The following is a 27771-nucleotide window of genomic DNA, read 5'->3' as shown; positions in this document are numbered from 1 at the left end:
GCTGACTTAAATTATACATAGACTTGGAACCATAATCTTTTATTGTATCTATCTTAAGCACAACAGAAACAATGCTACAGCCTGATACTTTCTTTGAAGGTTAAGTAAATCAAAACCATTTCAATAATCTACCTAAACTCATCATGTGCACACACAAATTAGAGTATTTGATAAGAATAATTACTAACGATTACTAAACAAAACAAACTTGGTAGTCTTTAGCTAAGATATAAACCAGAAAGGAAATAGTAACTACTCCATTCTCATCAATGGCCAGATTAGTTGTAATAAACAACAGAGGCCCGATACCACAGGAGGCTGTGTACTAAAAAAATACTAGAAGGAAAACAGCCCCACACTTGCTACTTCATATAAAAAGAACCGGCAGCAGGACTGGGGCCTAAAGAAAGGTCAGCTCAATTTCTGAAACGTAATTTATTAGAGAGGCTACTGTTATATAAATAACAACATGATAATCAGGCACTTTCAAATACCAGAAAAATGGGCAAGATAAATGCTGTCAATGGAGACATCAGCAGTTGGTAGAAAGTTCAGATATAATTGGTTTTACTGTGCATAAATAAGCAGTGTCAAAATGTAGCTTGTTGATTTGTATCTTAAGAGGGTCAGGTGAACAGAAAAAAGGTAATACACGTGCCATAGAAAATTCAGTCTCAGCCTACAACACACAAAAGATGAGGATAAAGGGAGAGAAAGGGAAGCATTCTCTTACACACATATTCCACATACAAATTTCACAAAAACATCTGCAATTAAATTAATTTTAAACTGAGGTACCAAACATTTTTTGCTTTTTCATGTTCTCATTTACCACACAATGTTTTATAGATAATCCACTGCTTGCAGAAACAGTAGTCATGCGGACAGTTTTGAATACAAGAGGAATATAATAATTTTGTAGATCTGTTTAGATAGGTATTCCAGGAAAGGAAGGTTGCACAACAAAAACAGCGTAATAAAGTGAAAATAAACTGATAAAACCAGCATCAGTAGTGGAATGCAACGTGGTAAGCCGATACTAATAACAGAAGGAAGCAGAAGAGGGTATTACAGAGGCTGATACAGCTTTACAGAGCTTGATGCCAGAACTATTAGCTTGATACAGCAAAACAGGGAGCCAGTGGTAGAGGTGGTGAACTTAGAAGGTGAGTTTTGAATGAACCAAGGGCAGTGATGTTATACAGAAGGGTCCTGAGGAACATAAAGGAAACTATTATTGTGTTATTATTCAACACACTTGAAAAATTCAAAACTTAGTTCTTTAACCCGCATTATAGTATTAGGCATTTGCTCAAATCTATTTGTAAAGTGAATTTTACTAGTTAAATACAAATGAAGTCAAAATAAAAAGAAAAAAAAAATAAAGTATCTGTAACATACCAGTTCCATTAACTGTTTTAGCTGACCTATCTCTTCTGGAAGGGAACCTAGCTTATTGTTACTTGCAATTAAGACTTTTAGAGGAAGACCACACAGGCAAGCTGGCAAAGAAGAAAGTTGATTTCGACTGCAACAAAAGAAAACAAAACGTTAAAACCAGCAGTCATGTTCTAGTATATACTCACATAAAGTGTGAAAGTTATAAAATTCCTTCATTTCCATGGGTCATGCAGTTAAAATTTAAATTTTCAAATGGCAAGCATTTCAAAAACATTTGCACATCAAAAATACCTGAATTACTGACTAAACAATATTGTGGAATTTACCACTGGAAAAAAAAGTGCACTATGTAAGTTTAAGTAGATGTATTTTTTTCCAACTGAAAAACAAGTAAGTAAATTACAGATAAAATGGTTCTTTTCTCAATTTCTTTAAAGCATGTTTGAAGTTTAAGTGACATGTGCCATTTTATTCTTCGTGCTATATTTCAGAGGGGGAGAAGAGAAAATGCGAGAAGATTATTTTCAAGAAGAAGAGTTGCAAGAAAAGGCAAAATTTGGAAAAAAGCTTTTAAGTTTTTATTTAGGTTCTCATTCTAGTAACAATTATTCAGGAAGCTGGAACTTTAAAAGAAGACAAATGCAATGACCTTTTGTGATCTCCAGATGATTAAAAATATTAGTTTCTTCTGATTTATGGACCAATTCTGGAAAGAAACTTTAAGATCAACAGAATAACATGTTAATTGCTGCCTTTCCTAGAATATTAGAAGATTTTCTTAAAATACATTTTTTTCTTTTTTTATGGGAATTAGCCTGTAGGGAAGCAATGAACAGTAACTTAGAGTGACAACCCACTAAGAACCATTTTAACTTCTGCATGACTGTTAAGGCTTCAAAGAACAAATATGCATGACCGAACTCCGAAAACAGCAAAAATTGTCCTGTGTAATCTCAGTGAGAGTTGCAACACTGAATTGAAACAAAGGGAAACAAAGAAAAACAAACAAATAAATAAATAGATAATCCACAAGTGTCAGTTCTTCAGCTGCCGATTCATCAGTCTGCTACAAAGTGGATATAAAGACATATATTCATGCTTTTTAACATTTAACAAAGCGAACTATCGTCAGATCACTGTTGCATAAGCCAGGACATAAACAAGTACCAAATAACAAACCCAAGCTTATTAAAAATGAGAAATCCAACTCCTCAGCAGTAGTTGAAAAAAGAATCAATGCTTATTGTGGAGCCAGGATTCTCCATTCTGGTGTCTTACAGAAGGCCAAGACAAGTTATTAAAAAAAAATAGGTAGAAATATTTTTTTAAGTTCTAAAGAACTCAAATCAAGAAAGCCTAGAATCTAAAAAAGTTACACTGTGCAGACGATCAGACACAAAAAAAAAGTTATAACTTTTTATCAAGTTCTACAGAACTCAGAAGCAATCTACCAAAAGATAAGGAACAGCACATAACAAGGGCAAGTGAGTAACAAATCATCATTAGTTTAAAAGAAATCTCTTTAAATAAAAGATGAACATCATTCACCAAAGCCCAAAGATTATGTATATCTCTTGGCACCGCTTTCTAAATGCTGGTAATAGGCAGAAAAACATGCATTTTAAAACTGTAATTCTTCTTGCCAAGAAGCAACATGGTTAGAAAGTCAAGGTTACATTTCCTCCTTCTACATACCACTCGCTATGTTCAAATAACATGGGGTAAGGGCATAACCAACAACAGAGGAGATTTTAAACTGAGTGAAATGATCTTATTTAGTAAAACTTGAAAAAAATCCTTTTATTTTGTCTGATTTACTGTGATACCTGATACTAACTCTGTAACTATTCTAGGTTTCTGATGATTCACACAATTGCATTACTACATTGAGTTCTAATTCACTGGTTCACCACACCGAGTTCTAACTGAGTTCACTCTAACTCAGAAATTTACGAAGATGTTTTATATAAACACAATAATTTAATCCAGTCTTAGTTTCTTTATGTACATCTAAAACATTATTTAAAACTTTCACAACCTATTCCTTATAGGAACAGTGGCAGATACGCAGGACACACTATTCTGTTTCAATTCCTAGAGCCATAATTAGCATTGCAGGGTGGCCAAAACTGCAGTATAGCAACAATACAGGAAGGCTTGAGAAGCATCCTCAGTTGTTTACAAAGCTGAGGATCAAGCCTTCACAGCTTGAATTTAAAAGCCCAAGAGACACTTTGTCTCCTGCTCAAACCTCATTCCCAAAAATGAGATTATTACAGCCCCACTATTACAGATTTTATATGCTCTGCTGCAAAGAAACTGCTGATGTGACTGGCATTCTGAATTTGCTAGAAGAATAAGGGAAAGGAAGAGATTAATATTACTTGGTCTTTCTTTAAATAAGCAGGCTTACATTTTGGCATTTACAATAAGCTGTATCTGCAGCCAGTGAGTTTTTGCATTACCCTTCCAATAAAATGAAAAATGTAGTCACTTTTTTCAGAAACACGTGAAGTGCATACAGAAAAAAGCTACATATTTGCAAATAAACAAAAAAATGTGGCAAAGTTAAACTTACCTCAAATTTAAGTAAGTTAGCATTTGCAAGTTTACTATGGCATCTGGTATAATTTTAATACAATTGTGGTATAAATTTAGTGTTTCCAGTGACACAAAATGGCACAACTCCGTAGGAACCTCTGTTAATCTATTCTTGGATAAATCTGAAAAGAGAAAAAAAAGAAGGCACATTTTTTTAATCATCTGAAAGATATACTTTGAAAAGCTATGCTTCTTTATTAAAAGAAATAAATAAATGTAACCCTACAGTGAAACAGCAAATTAAGTCAGTGTTTTTATTATGCAAAATAAAATTATTGCTAACCTTTACAATCTTGAAATGAATCAGACTGAGTATAAAAGAGCAAACATTCGATTAAAATTCATTCAGTCTAATAAAAAGTAATTATTTGCAGGACTCAATATGCTGAGGAAATACTTGCAGACAGAACCAAGTACAGATTCCAAAGCTCACACAGTGTACCCAAAGATATAGTCGATACAGAGCTAGACATCTGCAAATGATGACACTGGTTATAGAAAGGAAACAACAAGGATTATATCCTTAATTTCTTTAAATAAATAGATTAAAAGTTTTTTTGGGTAACTCTTCAAACTGACCTGTATTTCCTAGATCTCAATCAACTATAAAATAATGTTACCTATGAAAATGGTGAAGACCTTCAGGAATTGATCTAAGTACATACAAAACAACAAGATTCCAGTCCTACAGATGAATGCTTGTACACACAGAATGAAAGGTTTTGACCAGTTATTCATTCTTTCTTTCTCATTTTGTTTTGACCAGGTATTCATTCTTTCTCATTTTGAGCATACAGACATAAAGAAAATCAGTAGGAATAAATATTACTGAGCTGTGTTCCCTTGCTACCACAGTATGAAAACTGTGGTATCATAATAATTATGTGAGCTCAAGTCACAAAAATAATAATGCATGCCAGCATTCAAATGAATTAACTGGGTTCAAAGAAATGTTGAAACAAGTGTTGCAGAACAAGCATCTCTTATTATCACGAACCACAAAACTGCCACCTACCCATACCACCTGACCCAAAAAATGGTCACCTGTTGTATGTGGAAGGAACAGGAATGTACTTAGGCAAAAAGTGAAACATCTGATGAGAAGGATACAAGGAAAGAGCGGAACTTAATGTTCTCCTCACTTCTTCACTGCTGCTATTTTAAGCTTCTTCCCTGATCCCTCAAAGCCTATTTTGAAGCTTACTTTCTTATATATGTAAAAGGAGAAGCATCCAAAATATAGCATGCATATTACCAGAGCACCAATGATCTGCACCCTCTCTTTAGGCATATAAAGCAATTTTTAGCTTTTATGAACAAATAGGCAGACACCTGAAGATCTTTTTAACTTCTCTGGCAGTTCCAAACTTAATCAGTTTGCTGTGCAGAGTCACAGCTTGAGAGCACAACTATTGTCAGCATGAAGGTTTTATCATTTTTATTTTTGTTCCTGTGTCCTGCAATGCAACCTGAAATTCAGTGCACCATTCCCTTTGTCAGCTTCCACTTTACTTCATCACATTGCTTTCAGAAGTTGGTTTCGTTATTTCATCCTCTGTCAAGACAACAGCAATAGCTTGTGAGCGCAGTAACTGAGAACAGCCCTGCTGACACAAACAGCAATGTTGATTAAATTGATCTTCTCAACCAAAATTATTCAGTTCTGAGTTACCACACAACAGCAATGCTTGCACTACTCTGCTTCATCTTACCAGGCTTTGATGGCAGTTAGATGCAGCATTAACTCAGCTTCTACTTTCCTTCACTTCTGCTATTAAACTAAAGCATTCCCTATTTGAGTCACTGTTATTACTGTTTCAATGGGGGGAAAGGTTTTCAATGTTCTTCTGTTTTAGTGCTTTAATCCTCTACTGTTTTCTGTTTATTATGAGAGCATTTGTTTACTAACATGGCATTCGAAAACAACTGCCACTGGTTCTCTCTCCTGCTGCCTTCCAAGCTATGTTTATTATCAGATATCAACAGAGGACTGCTATACTATAACATTTTGATCCATGCAGGGTATCTTCATATTTTACAGCTCAATTGCAAAGAAAACCTTCCCTTTTTTTAAACCACACTTTTCTGCAGTGACACTGCCACATTCATACTGCTCTTGCTTCCTCCTTTAAAGGGGAATGAACAGCAAGGTCCAAAAGAGTGAAGTGAACTTCAGGCCTAGGCTGCAGACAATCTGCATGTTGCTGGATGGTACAGGGAGAGTGACACCTCGTCTTTTTGATCCTTCTCAAGTGATACATACATCAAAAACTGAGAACACAAAAATGTTACTTCTCAAGCTATTGAAAGTGCAGCCTGCCATCTTCGAATCATATAATGGTGTGGGTTGGAAGGGACCTTCTAAAGGTCATCTAGACCACCCTCCCTGCATTGAGCAGGGACATCTTCAACTAGTCCAGGTTGCAGAACTACATCCAGCCTGACCTTGAATGTCTCCAGGAACAGGCGCATCTACCACCTCTATGGGCAACCTTAACTCCACCTTCATGCCTGCTGTCATTTATCGTCTTATTGAATAAAAGGAACTGTTGACACAACATTTGACTTACCCTTGAAAAATGCTAGTGCCTTAAAGAAGTGGAACAGCAACTAGATTGACCCTGCTCCTATAACTGAGATTAATGTGACAGTAAAATGCATTTCTAATAATTTTTTATTACTGTCTTTCGTTCTGAAGGGCCTTAACTCTGTTAATCTGATGAAGGACAAAACAAAAACCCTGTAAATACTAACAGACAAATTCTTTCCTGTCTTCCTCAGGACCATGTGTTACAGGATACACTACACACACAATAAAGGAAGTCAATTTGTTACTGTCTAGTTTAGGATCATTTCAACACTGGCATCTATAGTTCCTTCCTAAACAATAATGATTCAAACCCCCACAATATAGTCACAGAATAAGGCAGAGGAATAAAAACTATACTTAGCAGGAAAAGGGGAAGTTTGTTACTATAGTTTACTGATAAAAGGTATCATTAATAGCAAATCTGAATGTCTTCAAGAAACAACACTGGAATGGAATCTGACTACAGAATGCTCACCACAGTTTTTAATTAGGAGCAGCATTTTTTTTTTCCCAAATACCAGACTTTCCTAATCAAATGGGAAGAAAAAAAGAGATTGGATTTATTCGATCCTAGAATGAATGGGAGCCTCTGAACATGATATAGCTGTGAAGAAAGCATATCAGATTTCATGTATCTTTGAGAGTTCCATACAGAAAAGTAGATCTTTAGAAATGAAAACAGTCTGCATAACAATTTTATGTTGTACCTTAAAAGCACATATAAACATGTACAGAAACTCCTCAACTTATTGCACCTTACAATTAGCCTGTATATCTTTCTAGTTTACTCAGATTTTTAAGTTCCAGAATAAAATACAATGGTTAAGCACTAATGAAACTACAGAACCTTTTGTAAAGACTGAGGAAAACAGCAGGCATGTATCTTGTTTCTGTCACAATTCCTAAAGTTTCTGGGAAAAAAAAATGTTTGCAAAGGCTTTCTTGGCCTCATTATTTAGGGAAAAATACAGAAACTAAAATTTTAAACCACTTCTGAAAGTATTTTTAAAATCTAGACATTTGTTGGCAAACCATTATTTACTGCAATTTTTTTCACTCTACACTTCCCAAATCACCAAGCTACACATCCCCCCGCTTCGTTAATTTGAAGAATAACGCTCCAGGGTTATTCATAATAATGAAGTTACTAATACAGAAATTGAAATGAACAGAAGGATGGACTTTGCTGGTGTTTTAAAGAATTTTTATTAATTTGCTTATAGTACCTAACACAAACAAGATCTAACAAATTAATGAGACAATGGTAGCAGAAATACATTTCATGGTTCTCAAGACAGCATAGGCACTTTTCACCTAAGGTGAAAAACAGGCAACGCAAGTATTAACAAAAGGCCCATACACTGGAGTGAGCTTTTTGTTTTAAATGAAATATACTATTCATTCATTATTTGTGACATCAAGGCATTTTCAAACTACATCTGGCTTTTCTTCATCTTTTGCTGCCAAGAGTACATGTTAAAACTCAAAAATAATTTAACAGAACACAAAAAATAAGTCAGCCAGCTTAGAAAAATATTAGATAGGATCTTGATCTCTAAAAGCATCAGCACAATTCTGGCGTAATGACATGGCTTTTGTATGAGAAATGTTACTATGTTGGAAACTAGACAGGAGCTACACAAAATAAGCACTTCCTTAGCTGGGAGGGAACAATAAAAAGCAAAAGTTTCAGACTGGTAAATAAGCATTTAACATAAGACTCCAAGCCTTGTTTGGAGTCCATGCTGCCATCATACCAGTAAATCCTCAGGGCAAAAGCTTTCAGTTCCTATAGCTCTGAATGTATCTACCACTGCTGATAGCACTTTTCTGACCTCATGCTTTACAGGCAGATTACCAACTGCCACTATAAATATATGTGTAAGTATAAACCACTGCTACTGCACAACCCAAAATAGCATTGTCAAAATAACCAGAATAATACTAGAAGTCATATAGTTACGCTTCTTTCAGTAGTTATCAAGGTGCTCCAATTTTCCTTCCTTCCAGTTATTAACATATTAAATATAAGCTATTTATATTTTAAGTAAATATTTCAGACTTTAATGGAAGAGCTAAACAATTTAAGCCTTTAAGTCAGAACATTCATTAAATAAATATATATATGCACTATTACATCATAAATTTTTCCAACAATTCTAATGAAAGCAGATTATAAAAAAACAGTGATTTGTAACTTTCAGATTAGAGAAAAATTCACTATACATTTATACTTCTAAAGCACTAACCTAAACAGACAAAAGTTGAAATTATGCAAGTAAGAATTTACCCACTATTGAGCAGGAAATTTTGTACATATATATCTGTGTGTGCATTTAGATATATATAAAGGAAATACCTGTATTTGAATTGGAGTCCAGAGAGCAAGAAATTGCATGGTAAAAAAAGCCACCCAAACAACCTCAGCTCCAGCCCACCAAGTTCCTATTTTTGTCATCTTCAGCACTTACAGAATGAAAGACAGGAATTATTTTGAAGAAGCTATTTGCATTTGTATTAACATACTATTCAAGGTATTCAAATGAGATGTCTGAATTGTATTTGACAAAGGACTGAAGCAATTCACTGTAAGAGCCTAAAAAATAGTAAGTTCAGCCCTAATTTCACGGGAGAATGCTAGGAAATACATAGAGACATCTATACATGAATAATACAACTGTATGTAGCTTTGCCTTTATACTGTAAGTTACCCATATTTTTATTAAGCTTTTAGGAAGCCTGCATTTCCATATTAGCTAGGTGTATCTTCACTGAAGCCACAAATTGGTGGCACTGTATCTCAGACAAGTTTTGAAGTATCTACTTAAGCCCGTCTCTGACCTTTGGCAACACTGTATGGCATCCATACTTGCCTTGGCAAAGGAGGCAAGTGATCTATTATCAATGCCACTGTGCTTATCACCATAAAATAGTCAATGCTCTCTAGGAAGAAATTACTTCATTCTAGCCTTTACCCATTTTTCTCCCCTTAAATGGTAGGAAAATGCATCATTCTGTAGACAAATGCTATATATTAGTCATGAAGACACTGTAACGCAATTAGAAAGTGCTGTATCTTGTAAGATATGCCCTACAACTTGTCATTACCTTGCAGAGCAGCATACCTTGTCTCAACTGCTTGCCCTCTCTACCTGACAGTATCATTGAATAATGTCCTGGATGTATTTTTACTGTACAGCTTTTACTGTAGTCAGCACCTTCTACCAACAGTGGTGCTACATGAACAAAAAAGAGTCAGCAGAGACCTCCACTGACTGGCATCACATGCATTCTGGTTTTTACATGGCAGTTATGCCACAAAGAATGCATGGCATTTCTTCACTAAGAGACATTTCTATTTAAGTTATTTAGCAGACAGAAGAACATGTAAGAGAAGACAAAGAATGCCCTAAAAAGTAAAAACTATTCTACTTCCATATAAGAAAAAAAATAGTAGTGCATGGACTCAAGGTTTTTCATTCTGAAACTGCCACTTCTAACAGACTGAGAAAAAAGTAGCTCCAACACTGACTCCCAAGAAAGTTACCAGTACTGCAGTAAAATGTAACAATAATATTTAGACACTGATCAACATTACTGACTCTAGATGTATGACTGTTGACTCAAAACATGCAGAACGTGCATCTATCCCAGGCAGCTGGACATAAAAATGTACAGATGCTGCAAGAATAATATTTTGAACAGTTTGAAGACACTGCTGTTCCACACACTTGCTAAGCACTACATTTTGGAGCACTGTCAGCATACTTTCCTTTTCTACCTGCTTCCACTGCTAAGAATTAACATTAAAAAATCTCCACCTCAAAGACACAGACAAAATGTAGCAAGATTCACAGTGATCATGTATCTTTGTACCAGTTTTTCTTATCATTGCTACGATTTAACATAAAAATTTCTCCTTTTCCACTGTGTAGATGAGTGCTCCAATTCTTCCCCATTCAACATACTGACAATGCAGTATATGTAATATGTGAGCAAGTGAAAGATCTAACACTAGAGAAATACAACACAACTGTCTTCTCTGTGTCACTGACAGTCAGAATAAACACAGTTTCTTACTCGCCAAAGTTACAACTGTAATAATCACCATACATATTCACCACGATTATCAAGGAGACCTAAATGTGGGGTTTAGAGGAAGAAAATAAAGCAGGACAGAAGGAAACCAAGAGGCAGCATGTCATACAGTCTGGCAGAGCTGTCACCACTAGAGGGGGTCCTGATCTCACAGACTTGCCCAACACTCCGGTAAGGATGTTTCTGTAACTGCTTCCTTCTTTTAAGGTAGGAAAACGACAGAAATAGGAAAGTACACTTTACAAACACACACACCCCAGCACTCCTCTGAACATACTGCCCAACGCATTTTTCAAAATATGACAAGTGAGGCAACCGATTTGCAGCCATAACTGCAGGAAGCAAATGTATACACTGATATCTAATGGGGTCAAGCTATTAAAATAAAATCTAAAAAAAAGCTGTTGTGAAATAGTCACTCTGGAGTATTTTTCTCCAACCTTCTTTCAGACGCTGTAAGAATCTCATGTATCCTTGAGGTCTCTGTAGTACAGCAATAGCAACATTTGGCTTATATCAAACACAAGTGGAATTTAAAGCTAACTCATTCCACCCCAACCTCATCTACTTTATTCCATCCATCACTCCATTACAGAATACACCGTTTACTTTTTCACAGTGCCCTGTAATCTCCCAGTAAAGCACAGCCAAGCAAAGAAATGTGCACTCTACATTTCTTCTCAGGTAGTGCACTAACCAAATCAGCCTGAAGCAATCCAAGAGCATAAATTAGCACTCCCAGCTACCAAAACTTTTGAGCAAATGTCACTTCAGGGACTTTTTTTTCCTCTGGGTGAAATAAGCGTGGGTGAAGGAGGGAGCAAAAAGGTAGCATGTTCTCATGATTAGCTCCACGGCACACTCCAATTACAAGGAGACCAAGGAAATTTCTCCGCAGGAAATGGTCAAAACAATAATACAAGCCTGAAAAAATAAAGAGAAGGTTGATACAACAGTATGACTCGTTAATGCACCTGACTTAGGTGGCAACATAATGCATCTAAATTTCTCCTTTATCTTATATTTCTTCCTCTTTAGGGCAACAACACTTCGGCATTAAAACTGGCAGGAAAAAATGGGTCCTGAAGGGACTCTGTTTACATAATGAAAATGAGCCTGGTGTGGAATTGCATGAGACTTCTTAAAAATTATACTGTAAACCAACAGGATTCTTCCTGCACATCTCCATGTAAATACAAGCAGATTTGGGACTGTAGTGGGTTGATCCTGGTGCCCACCCAGGTGCTCTATCATCTCCCTTTCAGTAAGACAGGGGGAGTTAACACAATGAAAAAGCTCATAGGTGGAGGTAAGGACACGGTGCTCACTCACCAGCTATTGACAGACTCAACTTGGGAAGATTAATTTATTGGCAATTAATAAGAGAGTAGGACATTGAGAAATAACAACAAACCTAAACTCATCTTCCCCCATTCCCCTTTTCCCACCCTCATCTTCACTCAATGACTGTCCTACTTCCTCCCCAGCCCCACCTCCACTACTGGCACAGGGGAACGGGAGTTGTGCTCATACAATAAGTGCTCTATCGCTGCCACTCCTTCCTCCTCACACTCTTCCCCTGCTCCAACATGGGTCCCTCCCACGGGGGTTAGTCTTTCATGAACTTCTATATGGGTCCTTCCCTTGGGGTGCAGTCCTTCCAGAACAGACTGCTTCACTGTGGGTCCCCCCCAAGGGTTACAGGTCCTGCCAGAAAACTGCTCCAGCATGGGTTCCTCTCCACAGACCACAGCTCCTGCCAGGAATGTTATCTGTAGTGTGGGGTCTTCTAGAGGCTGCAGAAGAACAACCTGCTTCACCATGGTCTTCTCAACAGGCTGCAGGGTAATCTCTGTTCCAGCAACTGGAACACCTCCTCCCATCCTTCTGCACTGACCCTGACATCTGCAGAGCTGTTTACCTTGCATTTTGTGCTACTTTCTCATGCAGTTGCATGCAAGAAAGCTTTTTTAACTTTTTCTTAACTATGTTATCACACCATCGCTGATGGGCTCTGCTTTTGGCCAGCGGCAGGTCTGCCTTGGAGCTATCTGGAATTGACTCTGACATGGGAGCAGCTTCTGGTGTCTTCTCACAGAAGCCACCCCTTCAGCTCCTGTTACTAAAATCCTGCCACATAAACCCAATACAGGCACCCAATTACTTGTATCACAAGATGGAAAAAAATATCAGGTAGTAAGCACCTTCATCAACAGAATGACCTTTAATAACATGTGGTACGAAACCCAATTCATAGGCCATGAAGCATTCCTTCTCCGACGTCTCCTGCACAACAGGGAGGTTAGAAGTCATTAATTTTCACTCCTTAATAAACCTATGGATTGCATCACTCCAGTACTGTACCACTCATCTTCAGCAGGACTTAAATACTTCAGGCATTTTCTCAGACACAGTGGAAATAAGAAATGCTCGCCAAACTCTAAAAACTTCAGAAACTGTTCTTCACTATTTTCAGCCTTTACTGTAGGCTGATGAAGAACACCAGAGAAACCAAAACTGAAGTGTCCACATCATACACTATCCAGCTGAACACCTTTATTGTATCAAGCTATATGTCAGTTGTCTGCATGAACTGTTCATCTAGCACATTAAAGAAAATTTGATAGCAAACATCCACCCATATGAAAGCGCCTTTGGGAGGGAAAAAAGAACCTAAAAGTATACCTTGATACTGAAAAGTCCTCAAGATTAGCTTCAGCCATCAAAGATACACTTTAATTGTTCATATGGAATGTGAGCTATAAGGGGCCTTCCAGGTATATTAAAGACTTCTCAGAGGACTGAAACTTTGATTTTGAAATCCTTTCCTAAAAGAAGAACAGTGACCACAGCTTTCACCAAATTCAAAATAAAAGTTTAAAAGGTGTAAATTGCAAATGTGTGTATAAAAGCACACAACCTTATTTCCAGCCAATCAACTTATTCCCACCTATTGGAGAACAGGGAAAGATGTGAAACAAAAACATGAATTACATTCTACCCCAAAGATGGTGGTGAACCACTATACACAGTTTCCTCTATTAAGAATCTCTCATTTCAGCTACAGAGATCTTTCTTAAAGCTGTCTATTTTGGAAACCAACACCTTCCACTTTCACAGGGGAATCCCCCATGATGCAAACAGCAGTCTAAAACCTCTTCCAGCCCACAGACAACACTACCAGAAGGAACAAGCTGAATGCAATGTCAAAGTTGATTGGGTTTTTTTCACTTCGTTCTCTATTTTAATGGCATTATTATTTTTCCTCAGGCTGTGGAGTTAGGACACTGCTCATGCTATGCATTATCTACCTCGGTGACCTGCGCAAAAAGGAGTTACCTCGCATTTACCATCTGGTAGAAGTAGCACATAAACCAGTTTCCCTGAAACAGCACACTTGCCTTCAATATGGAGATGATTATTTTTCACACATGACAAACTAAAATATCAGATCTGTTAATGTTTTAATTCATTTTTATACATGAACTGTCTTATATTCTTTAAGAAAATGCTATGAACAGGGAAATGAACAAAAGTTATTTGATCTTTGGGTATATCAAAGACATGTGGGCATAGAGATGAAAAAGCTACCTGATGCTAATTTACAGTGACATGGAAAGCCAAGTATTACTCATCTAATCACTTCCCGTTCTGGCTGCCCATCTCCCACAGATGCCAGGGTTAATCTACCTTATCCACATTATTCATGCACATCTCCCACAATGGTTCTTGAAGTCAGCACAACATAATTGCAACAGTTTATCAACACAAATCTGTTTTGTACCATCAAAGCTGACTTACAGTACTGAGCACATCTTTAAACAACGAACTAATTATATGGCCATTACACAGGAGGTACAACATTTGAAAGAAATACTTCAGACTTCTAAGCAAAACAGGAATCTGTGAAAACATTACTAGAGACTGAGGTACCAGGAAAGAAAAACCTGGAATAAACACATTGAATAGTAATAAATAACCAAAATTGGGATGGCTGTTCCCAAATATAGAAAGAAAAAGAACAAACAAACAAACAAAAATAGAAAGGCTTCCTTGCGAAAGCAAAATAAGCACAGTACATACTGTCTCTATCCTTAAAAGACCTAAACAAACTGAAGACCACTTCGCTGGAGCCACTAGAAGTATAGATCTATAAATTTTGTACCAAGATGTCTATCCTATGTAATGGTTCCCATGGCTCTTAAGTTTAAGACAATGTTTCTCAACCTTCTAATTTTCTTTCCTTCAGAATCAAAGAATCTTGCCTTCTTTGGAGAAGGCAAAACCAAAATAGATTTCTCAGGCAGTATGCTGCCTGTTGGTCACGGAGGCTGCGTTTGGTGGATAACACATGCAACTTCTTTGTTATTTTACTTGTTTTAACAAGTCACAGTTTAAAATCAGGATTTTAATCTGACATCTTTATGAGAGATGTCAAATACATACACTGAAAAAAAAAAAAACCAAACCTGTGGCAGGAAGTAAAACACACCCCCACACCCTCTACTTATAAACAATCCAGCGTCTGTGACTGGGCAGCAGAAACCACTTGATATTTCCCATAATACTTGCTGGGGGACTCGGGTGGGAAGAAGCCAGTAGGCATCAATGGCACTTGTGGGTCAGTCTGCAACCATAGGTAAATATCCGTGCCACTGGTATGTAACAACTGCATGGCAATGCACGTGATGAAGGGACAAAAGAATGCTTCCTTCTGGTCTAATTTTCTTTAATTTTATTTTTTGGTAAGGACAAAGCCTTCTGAGATGCACAAAGTGACTAATGCTCATCTATACAGTCTACTGAGTCTGGCCTACAATTCCTGCTCCCTGTGCAGATTCATTTCTACTTCCTTAATCACTGATTTTTCAAACTGCCTTTCAAGAAGCCTGATTTCCACATGCTAAGTATTACAGTGATATTTTTCTCTAAGAATCATTTTAGATTGAGTTCTCCGAGGTCTAATACTGAAGAGCCTACAAGGGCTAATTTATTCAGGCCCAAATGAGACCCATGTAGATAGATAATAAATAAGGAGTTCTATGAAAAGCAGATGGACAGCGTTATTTTCCTTTAGTTATCATAGCCTGATGAGTAGAAGTGCAGGTTGGATCTATTAGATCTTAAAGAAGCCTGCAGTGTTACATATATATATATACACATATATATATATACTGCAGTGTTACATATATATATATACACACACACACACTCTTGTTATATTAAAATTAAACAGTTGGTGTTAAATTACCCTGTTAGAAGAAAAATAGTCTTTGCTATACAAGCTGTAAACCTGCTCAAATCAGTGACAAATAACAGTTTGATATACGTACTACTGCAACCCAGGTCAGGTTTTGTGAAAAGAGGAATCAAGCCAAAAGCTTCAAAACAAGAACTTGGAGTACACCTTCAACTGTGGGAGATTAAAGTGCAAAAGATTTTATCAAGTACATCTTGGCTTGGCTTGCTTATCCAGCATATACATTTAAAAAAACCTTTACTACAAGATGAACTGTTCGTTTTTTAACAGTTTTCCACCAATAGGGATGCTGAACCTGCTAATCTTGTACTACCACTGCTATTACTCAATGTCTAAACTTCCACTCATATTGTGAAATCCAAGTCATCGATTTCAGGTTAGTTCAATTTTGAAGTAATTAATGCAATGCAAAACTCATTAATTACTGAGATTTTTAATTGAACCCACTTAAATATTCTGACTTAACAAATATTATTCAACAGTATCCTCATCAGGTTCATTATAATACAGGTAAAGTGATCCACTGATAATTTAGCTGATTTTGTCACCTTTCGGGCGATATTAAAAATACTCCTATCAGGACTTTGACTCTTACCAAATGCATTGTCATGACTCAGTATTTGAGTGTCAAATACTGAGTGAGTCATGCTCAGTGAGAATAGGTTCTACTTTCTGAATGAATTGTGGTTTTAATAGAAAAATTGCACATCATTCTGCTCAGATTACAATTTCTTTTCTGCAAAAGAAAAGCAACAGTCTTATATTCTTACCTAACTCGTTCAGCCTCTTTATACTCAAAAAAGGAAAAAAGATATTCCAAGAGTTCTGAACCACCTCTAAAATTTTCAATCAGACTTCTTCCAAAACTGGCTCCTCTTTGTGACTGATGAGCATACTTCTCAGCTCTCATGCCTTCTCTCTCTTCCTCTTCAAAAATTTGGATAGGAAATTCATTGTTTTGGAAGGAACTCTTAAGAGATGCACTAGCAAATATACAATTATAAATGTATCTTATTTCTGGGGAAAAAAAAAGTCAACAAAGAAAGATTCTGATCATCCAGAAATTATGAATCATTTCAACAGGCAACACCTTCTCTGAAGAGATGGCATTATCACATACCCCATGTGCTTCCTATGCTTACTTAATGGAAGTCTCAACTCTGAAGTTTGTTTATTCAAGATTGACACAGATAGCAGAAAATCAACTCAACAAAAAGCTTCTAATGTGGCTCGTGCTGAGCCCTCTGCCTGCACACCTGCAGATATCCTGACGGTGCTGTTTGGAAGACTACATTATCACAAAGTTATATACAGGGTAAGATACTACACAACTGTTGCACTATAAATTACCAGTTGATCTGTTTTCTGTATACAACAGTATTTGATTTCACAGAAAGCTAATTTTAACCTTTGACTGAGAACAGAAATATCTATTGTATAGCATGTTTTTTTAACAAATGGAAAAGGTTAAAGGGTTGGTAAACCTCTGTTAACAGGTTAATTTATGCTTTTAAGTCAAGCATCTTAAGATGCCCTAATGTCAGAAAGCTTAAGATATATTCTGTCAAAGGTCTGCTGTATCATCTGAAGTCTTTTGACAGGAAAATTTGTAGATAATGAATTCTCCTACAGCTCTCTCCAATCCCTTACACACAAGAGGCTTGTTTCTTATTCTGCAGCCTACTTTCTATATCATCTACCTATAGCAGCCCTCTATCTATATAACCATTCACAATATGTAAGGCTAAGGATTAAGACTGTCCTTTTAATAGTTCCTCCCCCTATATTTTCCTGTGATATATTCATGAGAACAGTATCTTCTCCTAGACATTTTTCTGCAAAACTAATAAACAAGCCAGATTCTCCTAGTTTCCTCTTGTTACAGTTTTCCTGACCATGCAAGTAGACCTTTTCTGCACCTGTTTCAGTCTCAAGTTATCTTCCTTGACCATGAATGGGACATAACTCTCTGTAGGAGGATTAGATTACACCACTGCCACATATAACACCATTAAGGATTCCTAGACTCTTGTAAAATATATCTTCTGATACAGCCTCAGGACAAAATCAGATGCTTAAGATTTGTCATAATGGCAGCTTGAACCATCTTTAAAAGTGTCATATCCAGGGTTTCTTCCTTTACAAGTGATGAACACAACTTACAGCAGGCACCTCACTTTCTGACTCTTTAAATCTTTAGCTGCCTTTCTTCTTTCTCCACAGAGCAATGAAAGTTTCCAACACTAAATAGACCCTGTATGTTGTCATAAGTCTCTGTTCTCACCACAAAGAAATAAAAGTGATTAAGAAACACAAAAACGGCTGAAAAAATACCCCTAACATTAGAAAAGTTTGTTTCTCTAACAAAGTTTCCCGTCTCAGAAATGTTACCTATAATTAAAGAAGAAATTAGAGAAACAACCACCACCACCAAAAAAAAAAAAAAAAAAAAAACCCAAACAAGCTTTTGCTAACAAGAAATCTTTAAGCACCAGCAATTTCTATTACAGGTTCATAACAGTTAAATGCTATGCAAGCTTAAGCATATATGGCATTACAGCTCTCTATTTTAATTCCACAGAAAAGAGCTACGATGCTTTAGTAAACTAAGTCAATAATGAGACCACCTTTATCAACAGACTATTTGGAAACATATGCTTATTGCTGTTTGTTACCAAGTTTAACCAGGTATGCTTTTGGAAGCATCTAAAAATCTTGCCCACACCCTTCCCTCCCACTAATACATCAGCCATATCTCTTAAGCATGAATATAAAAAAATACCCCAGCTCTTTATATTTCCCACAATCAAAGCTCTTCTTAGAGGTTAAATAAACCTCTAAAAAATGGGGTTGTTTAGGCTTATTTTAGGGTTTACTTTAGTGGTTAATGAACCCCTAAAAAGAGGTTTATTTAACAAATGTCTTTTACAGCATAGAAACTCTTGAAACAATTATGAAGAGATTGAGCTTACTTCAATGAAGTATGTGGGCATTACACTTTGTGGGACAGTCTTCTGATGTGAAACAATACCAGTCTTTGTCAACAACTCCCAGTCAATGTCAACAGTTCTGAGGTACACACTAGCATTTTCATTTCATGTTGTGTCATTCCCAATGCGACAGAATGCATGGAAACCACCTCAACAGCTACAGAAAGTTCATTTGTTATCCCACTATTCTTTTTTTACTAAGAAACAAGAAAAGCCTCTGCGAGGAGGCAATTTAAATTATGAGTCTAGGCACTGTAGCCCCATTGCAAGAACATCCAGAGGGATCTTGCCAGGCTTGAGAAATGGGACAGTGCAAACCTCATGAAGTTCAACAAGGCCAAGTGCAAGGTCCTGCACCTGCACAGGGCAATCACAGTGTAAACTGTGTCTGGTTTAGGGGAAAACTGAACAAATGAAGAAAAAAAAACAACAACAACACAACAAAAAACCCATACATCAAAACCAAAAAATCCTACCAACAAAAACCCAAACAAAAGAGATTGCCTTCTACAAGTAAGACTTCATTATTTTAAATAGCTATAAAAAGGCTGGTCTAAGGTGTGGGGTTTTTAATCCCTTTATAATTATTATACTTTTTCTACAGTAGATATTACTATAGTCTAAATGCACTAAAACTGTTTTTGTTTTCTTTAAAAGGAAGTAAATTTCAACACAGATATTAACTGTTACAAGAACAGTCTGGAAAAAGACTGGAACAAGAAAACAGAAGGGAGGGAATGTTAATCCTTGCATACACTAAACTTGTAAACAAACATGAAAAAAAACCTCTCAAATGCACCAGTATCACTAACTCTTTAGCCTAAATATTGTAAGTATTATTATTTCACAAGTAATAGTATACACATTTGTTCGCATGAAAAAACAAAGCGCTCCTTAAGCACAGAAATAATTACTTGAAGTCTCTGTTAAAATAAATTTCATTTCTTTTGGCATATGAACATAAAGCAACTGATAAAAAGCATATCACTTGAGCTGCCTCAAGCTGATCCTAGTTGTAGACAAGGGAATTTATTGCCAGTGGGAGCAGTCTACATTTTTTAAATTGCTTCTGCATTCTCTGTATACAGATTGTCAAATTTGCATGTGGTAGACTCATGTCATTTCCAGCTGCTCTTTGGTCCTTACTGTTTTGCATCAACACGTAACAACCTTCAGTACAGCTTATTGAAACTTGTCCACTGACCAGCCACAACTAAATATGCAAAACCTCTCTCCCAGTCATTAGAAAGTATAACAAATAAGAAACAAAGCCCTTCTTTGACAGCCAACAGCAGCTTTCACAGCCCAATTTGGAGAGCTTAAGGTCTCTTCTAAGCCATGAAGTTCATTTAAACTAATGAAGCAGTATTGGAAAGTGCCTTTTTCTACAAGCCATTCATCTATTTTAAGTCATATACTGATTTTAAGAAGTATTATAATCAAAAACCTTGAAACTGATAAATGAAACCCCAACCAAAAACAAATGAGTGAAGTAGGATGAAAAGGCCAGAGTTGTAAAAGATTAACATATTCTCTCCAAGTCCAATATGTAGGGCTTGCAGGATTTACTTTTCATGCTTACTTTGTAATTGTCTGGAACTCCGATATCTCCCTACCATGCAGGGACACATATGCCAGGGCAAGAGGTCGAGGGTCTTTCATTTCACTCTTGGTCCAAGCAGAATCTGCATTTTGATTTATAAGTGTCTGCAGATTACAGAACTCCATTTTTCATTTCATACCAGCACTATACTGAGGGATTCCTCTCCAGGACAGTTTCTAACTCATCAGTGATTACCCAATTATTTTCAATAGAGCAACACAGTCCATTAATATTTTCACAGAACACTGCAAACTATTCTGAGTCTGAAGACAAGGGAAGTTGTCCAAAATATTAAAAAATTTCATAAAACTTCACAAATGTGCTATTTTATGCTTCCAGGAACTGCTAAATCATATGGAGATGAAAGCAACCACCCATATGAACACACTGTACAAAGTTCAGACGTAGTTGTAAATGCATTCACTTTAGACCAAAATCTGATATAAAAGAATGAAAACAAAACTGTTATGGTAGATAGTTTTCAACTCAAACTTCTGGACTTATTGTGCAAGTCCATTCAAAGTGGTGAGTTCATGAGGGAAAAAATGTTAACTGTGATATTAATAGTAATACTGTAAATACATTTATTCACAGACCATTGAACTGTCTCAGCTGTTGATTTGAATGCTTAAGCACATAATCCAAAGCAAACACTTAGAGCAAATCAACAAGTCAAGAGAAGTAAAGAAGATGGAAGCTCCTGACGCTGCTTAGATTCAGTAGATGCAAAGAAATAACAAAAAAAAAAAATACCGCTTTTTAGTGTACACTGAACAAGGAACTTCATAAATTAACACTATACTGTATTATTTATTCCCTATAGAAAACAAACTTCAGCATCCCTGCCCTTGCTGGTAGTATGCTTGGAGTTTAGACACAAGACTTATTACAATTCAATCCAGTAGAATGAATTCAAGCCATATTGGCATCAAATGTGCCCAACCATCTAAATTGCTTTAACTGGGAATCCCAAAAAGAATATTTTGATTTACTGAATTGTCTGTGTAAAACTGAAGCTTTAGAGTACTGAAATTAAAAATATCACAGAAATCTAAAACAAATTGTTCCACAGATGTTTAAGAATGCAAATTAAAAAATAAAACACACTTTCAAATAATTATCAGAGGAAGAAGCTGCATATAACATTGATTTTTCTTATCATTCCAGCACAGTTTAATCTTACACTTGAAAAGTTCCCACTTACATGATTTCCAGCAATGTCTTTTACCACTACATTAAAAAGACTTTGTTTATCCACCATGAACTTAGTTCCAAAACAGTGAAAAATTAGGATTGCCTCAACATTCCCCTATTAGAAATTGTTCCAATTGGTAAGAGGATTTTGTGTGTGCATGCATGCAAGTCAATAAAAGAGCAGATCGCCAGGCTTTATTCCTCTAGAATAAGAAGAGGAAAAAAAAGGGCATTAGTTGAATGAGAAGGTGTGATAAAGTTATCAGGGTCAGATCAAAGAGGTTTTAAAATCTTTTATCTTTCTATGTGAGTGCAGCTTTTAAAATTTATTTTGCAAGCTGTAAAGTAATTCTACTCTGATCAAAGGGAGAACATAAGAGCAGCTGTTCAATTGTAAATATATATATATATGTATATTCTTGGTAAGTCAATAATACTGTTTGCATTCCTTAAATAAAATAGTGACAGGCCAGATCATGACCTTGATAAGCATTGCAACCACACAATTGATAACACTACACTTCTCATGGCTGGAAAGACAAAGACCAAGTGAAACGCTTTCAAGTGACACTGAGCAACCAGTGCTATACAAGAAGATGAATGAAGCATGAAAATAGCCATATGGGGGTAGGAGTTTAACTTCTCAATTAATGGGGTTTAAGGCATGGGAATATAAAGTCTTCATACAACAACGCAGAATATAAGAACAGAATATAAAGTTCCCAGAAAAATTGAAAGCATTGTTAGAACATTAGCATTGTTTGCAGTATGCTTAATGTTTTTCTATACCCTTAAAGAGGCATTCAGTAAGAAAAGTTGGATGACATTTTTCCACTCTTTTCCTGAATTTTATGTTGCTTCAGGGGATTGAGTTTTTGAGTTATAATAGAAAGAGCAGCACAGTGCTTAATATCAATTGTAAAAGTAATTAAAGCATTCAGAAAAGCAAGCAAGGAAGGAAGGAAGCAGGAACAGACAACTATGCCACCAGTAAATCTATGGAGAAGTCTATTACAAAGATTACAAGTAGCTCTAGCAGCTACTTTACCAAAAGAATATGGCCAGAACTAAAAATGTCAAAGAGAAAAAATAATAAAGAGCTTTGGAACGATTTCCATAAAAGATAAGATTGAGTTGTTTAAGATTCTTTAGGCTGGAGATAATGTTGTGGAAAGCATATGAGTGTTAAAGTCAGGACTGGAATCAATATATTCAAACTTTCTGAAAGAAATACCCACTGAGGACTTAAGAACAAAGGCGACACTTCTGCCTCATGAAGCCCCTTAACTGCAAAACCTTTTAAATTCGCCACGTGTTCTGGGGAGGTGAGAACACACAATAAACCAATTGGTACTCTTCCCTAGGCACACACTAGGGGCTCAGACAGGCTACTGGGCTTCTGCTACAAGCTCTTCTTTTTCATCAGGATATAAAAAGCTCACATGAAATTAAAGCCTGCAAAAATTCAGGGCAATGCTTCTGTTAACACTGCCAACTGACTGTAGTACATTATGATTACTGACTAAAGTTCACTGATTTACCACAGTATCTTTGCTGCACAACAATGGAAAGCAAAGCTACTCCTTGCCATTTCATTGCACGGATCATACGTTTGCCATTTCACTATGCCACCTACACCGCAAACCGGGTATACAGCACTTTGAAATTCAATGTCAAAAGTATTTTAAGGTTGAAGGAGACATATAGTAACTCAAGACTTTAAACACAATACATTTTGCATGCATGACAGCTTGATATTTTAAGAAGACAGATAAATGAAAAGAAATAGAACTTCTAATAGAAAACGGTTGCAGCCACTCTTGTCAACATAATGATCACTTTTGGTTTGAATGGAACATATATGCACTCTCCTAAAAACAGATTGGAAAAAGACCTTCATATCCCAGCAATATGCTCATTTAATAAGATAATAAGCATTATTGTTTTACAGGCCCATCAGTACAAAAAAATGCTACATCCACATACAGAAAAAAACTGTTTACATTCTATGAATATCTAACATCCAGCAATACATGAAATCCTATGCTAAAATTCCCAGTTTTGTGGGACTCCAGCACAGGACTGCAGTTGAGACAAAAAATAGCACTTACTTTGTTCGAACGTCTTACTGAGCAGTTGAGGTGATTTCTCCAAACTTCCCCTTAAATTACCCATGATACTGTAAAACGTTTTATTCAATTAATTCAGCAATTTCACCTATGAAGACGATGACCCTGAATCTAATACTTAAGGGAGCACTGGTTTCAAGCACAACGTTGACAACGAATTTAACAGATGAAAAAACTGAGTTCTTATGAAGAAGAAAAGGTGCATTGATGTTATTGTGGCTGCCGCATGACTCAGTGACTGTATTTCACTGCAACTGCATTAGTACATAAATTCACCATTCTGCAAATATGAGAGACCTCAAGCGTAACAACTGTCATCTGATTCCTCCGTTAGCTCAACCATTATAATTTAATCCCATGATGCTCCTCTGAGGGATCATTACCTTGATAGAAGAAATTGGTTTGGCAGAAGACCACCTGCTTAGTAATTTGGGGCAAAGTCCATCAATCCCCTGCAGCAATTTTTACAGCAACAAGTGACCAAACTGTAAATTTCACAATAGCCCTATGAAGGCTGATGAATTTTTATACAGCTTTTCAAGAGCAAAATGTTGGTAAAAATTTGATTTAAAGCATTAAAATCAAAACCAGTTTTCAGCAAGGTCACCTGCTGACAAGGTCTGAAACAGTATAAATTCAACTGTTGCCAAATTAATTTTCAGGTAAAATGTTGCCCAGCATGTATCTGTAACTTTTATTTTTATACATAATTACTTTATTTCAGATTGACAGAAGAAGACACCTAACAGAGTCAAAGTCTACCTGGCACACAAATTTATCAATCTAGAAAAAATTTTCCAAACCAGATGTCAATTGCCTTTTTACTCACAAAACCAAGAGATGTTTAAATAAACTATATCACATATAATGACAAAATGAATGTTTTATAGAAATAAGTAAATCATAGCTTTAGGTGGAATACAACCATTTCAAACCCACTTACAAATGTGGCATTATATTAAACAAAGACAAAATTTCATATCTATCACATCTATATTTTAATAAAATCAGTGACTAGTTTAGATTGGAAAGGACCTGGAGTCAACCGATACAACCTCCAGCTTAAAGTGAGGCCAACTATATCATAATGTACATGTCCTGAAGCTAAAGCATTCTGAGTACGTCCAAGGATGGAGGTATCACAGTATCTCTGGGCTACCTGCTCCAATGACTCATTGCCTCACAGCAACTGGAATTTCTCATTATAACTTGTGCTCACTGCCTCACAGCCACTGGAATTTCTCATTATAACTTGTGCTCCTGCGCCTCTTGCATGACTGTACACCTCTGAGTATATCTTTGTATCCCACCATTAAGTAGATGGGGATAGCAATAAGATCCCCCACCCTAGTCTTCTCTTCTGAAGTCTGCAGAAACCCCATTCTATCACCACCTTCTCATACATACTGGACTTAGTATATTTAAAACAAAACAATCACCTAAGCACAGAAATTTAAACAAGAAAAAAAAACCACAGAATCAGGTAGGCTGGAAAAGACCTTTAAGATCAAGTCCAACCTTTCCCTCAGGACTGCCAAGACCACCACTAAATCTTGTCACTAAGGGCCTCATCTACATAGTTTTTTTTAACACTTCCAGGGATGGTGATTCTACCACTTCCCTGGACAGCCTGTTCCAATGCCTGATCACCCTCTCTGTGATGGGACTTTTTCCTAGTATCTGGTCTAAACCTCCCCTGGTGCAGCTTGAAGCCATTTCCTCTTGTCCTGTCACTTGTCACTTGGAAGAAGAGACCAGCTACCTTTTTGCTCCATCCTCCTTTAAGACAGTTGTAGAGAGCGATAAGGTCTCAGACAAAATCCGGGTAAAATTAGTATCAAAGACAGAGCACCCATACAGCCCATCCTCAGGAAATGGCCTGGATAACACCACTTGGAAAGCCAGAAACATAAACGTAAACAGTGTGCAACTGGAACACTCAAAATTGTCTTAGAGAATCTATTGTCAAAAAAATGGTAACTCTTCAAAAGACAACCCTGAAAAGGACTGAATGGTAACTGAGGCATTACAAAGAGACTTTTGAAACAAAGGAAAAATAAGCTTGAAAAGAAGGACAAACATTCAAGCTTCATTTATAATAAAGGAGAGGAACCTCCTAATGGCAACAGATCAATTGCCAAAGCCTGACCAGACAATGGAGAAATCAATCCACCAGCATGATGACCTCCTCCATGCTGTGGGAGCAGCCTCCCTAGCAGGTGACAGGGGCAGCTGCCTACCAACCAGCACAGTGGTGGTTCAGGATGTGGTGATCTGAAGGTATCCATGGCTCAGGTGATCTATGTGGCTTGGGGCGAGAAGACACATGCTTTACCACTGGCCTGAAGATTAACAGATTGTAGGGAGTGGTCCTCATATAAACCTGGAACATCCCTATATCCAGGAAGGGGTCTATGCAATTAGGGGAACTCACAGCCCTAGAAGAGCGAGTATTACTTGTAACCCACGCTGCCTTAGTTGTGCCATGTATGCCAATATCTGTTGTGGAAAAAGAGGTTTAGAACTTTTTACGATTAGTTAGGAAAAGTTTCTAGATACCTGTAGATGTTTCTTAAAATTTTAAATGGTCTGACCCTTCAGTTTATCTGTTCTACTCCCAATATCAGTCCTAAGCATACAGTTCGCTGATTACTGATCACATAAATAAATTAATAAATTGCTTTTTGTGGTATAAACTACATGATCTGAGCAGTTTTCCCCTGCAAGAGTCAACAATATGAGTCTTCAAGGATATCCATCTTTACATTCATTTCTAATGCTCCTTAGCAGTTGTTCACGTATAATACAGAACAAACAAGCTTTTATGAGAAGTAAGAAAATACTGCCTTGGAGAAGATTCATTATTGAGCTGCATACATTTAACTCGAAAGATACATCTTTAAAACAAGACTTAGGCTGACAAATACAACCCTAAAGAGGCATTCCGTACCTTTATGAACTCCCCAAATTCCTTTACCTCTGAACAAATTCAAAGTGGGCTTCTCCATCAGTTAAGTCTTTTACAATCTTATGCTAGCCTGTTTTCTAGTTGAAGATGTCCCTGCTCATGGCAGGGGGGATGGACTAGATGACCTTTGAACCCAAACTATTTATGATTCTGATTTCACAGGATGACATCATAACCAGAATATTCAGAAATGGCACACATGAATGTTAATTAAACAGAAAAAAAAGGGGAAAATATCATGAAAAATCACTAGACAACAGCCACACATCTTTGCTTCGCACTGCCGATTAACAGCTCGTAGACACAAATGAAGAAACAAGCAAGGTTAAAAGCACTTACATTTTAACAAGTTAGTTTCAAGCTGGTTTTTCAGCTGCAAGTTTTCAGGTTTGTTCAGCACTGCTGAGTAAGGCAAAAAAAAATTTTACCTCTAGGGAAACTAACCAAAGGTCAGTCTTAGAGATACAGATCTTGCCTTAGCAAGTGCACCTTAATAAAACAGAAATATCTTGTCCTTGCTGCTTTGCCAGTACTGCCTACACACAGTTACCATGGTTAAAAAAATCCAAACCCCTGTCACTACTGTTACTATTTTTCTCTCTTAATTGTGAAAACAAAGCCTCAGTCTGGCCAGACTGCTTCAGCTCACCTGAATCAAAATGTCCCTCCCCTGAAGGGCTACCTCATTATATACATAGTATCTTGAGAAAATCATTAAAAAAAAAAAATCAATTATGTAGAAAATGATATATGATCCTTAACCTCACCTTTTCTCAATTAGCACCTCCAGAAATGGAAACTTGGGGAGGCCAGCAAGGCAAACAGTTGCAAAATCCCCACCTCCTAGATTTCACAAAGTTTTATTACTCATAGTCTCCTGTCTCAGAAGTGTCTGGCAGGAACGGAGAGAGTTCAAAATTATTCCAAAATTCTATGC

At 36.7% G+C, this 27771-nt stretch overlaps 1 protein-coding gene across 9 annotated transcripts in view; it reads right to left on the bottom strand.

Moving 5' to 3' along the window:
- Positions 1-27771, bottom strand: part of LRCH1 (leucine rich repeats and calponin homology domain containing 1) — a 118358-nt gene that overhangs the window by 56470 nt on the left and 34117 nt on the right. For all 9 annotated transcript variants that reach the window (XR_009725376.1, XR_009725377.1, XR_009725379.1 and 6 more), the window contains exons 2-3: positions 3980-4124; positions 1402-1528 (exon numbers count right to left, since the gene is read on the bottom strand). Coding sequence is in view for 3 of the 9 variants with exons in the window: in XM_061353074.1 (XP_061209058.1) it covers positions 1402-1528; positions 3980-4124 (272 nt within the window). In the remaining 6 variants the exon portion in view is untranslated. The remainder of the gene's footprint in view (positions 1-1401; positions 1529-3979; positions 4125-27771) is intronic.

This window comes from Neopsephotus bourkii, unplaced genomic scaffold (assembly GCF_033783945.1).
Source record: "Neopsephotus bourkii isolate Nb327-2 ecotype Australia unplaced genomic scaffold, CSIRO-AGI_Nbou_v1 NB_663, whole genome shotgun sequence".
NCBI classification, from domain to species: Eukaryota; Metazoa; Chordata; class Aves; order Psittaciformes; family Psittacidae; genus Neopsephotus; species Neopsephotus bourkii.
Note: the sequence above shows the minus strand (reverse complement) of the source record. Positions and strands in the feature narration are given on the sequence as shown.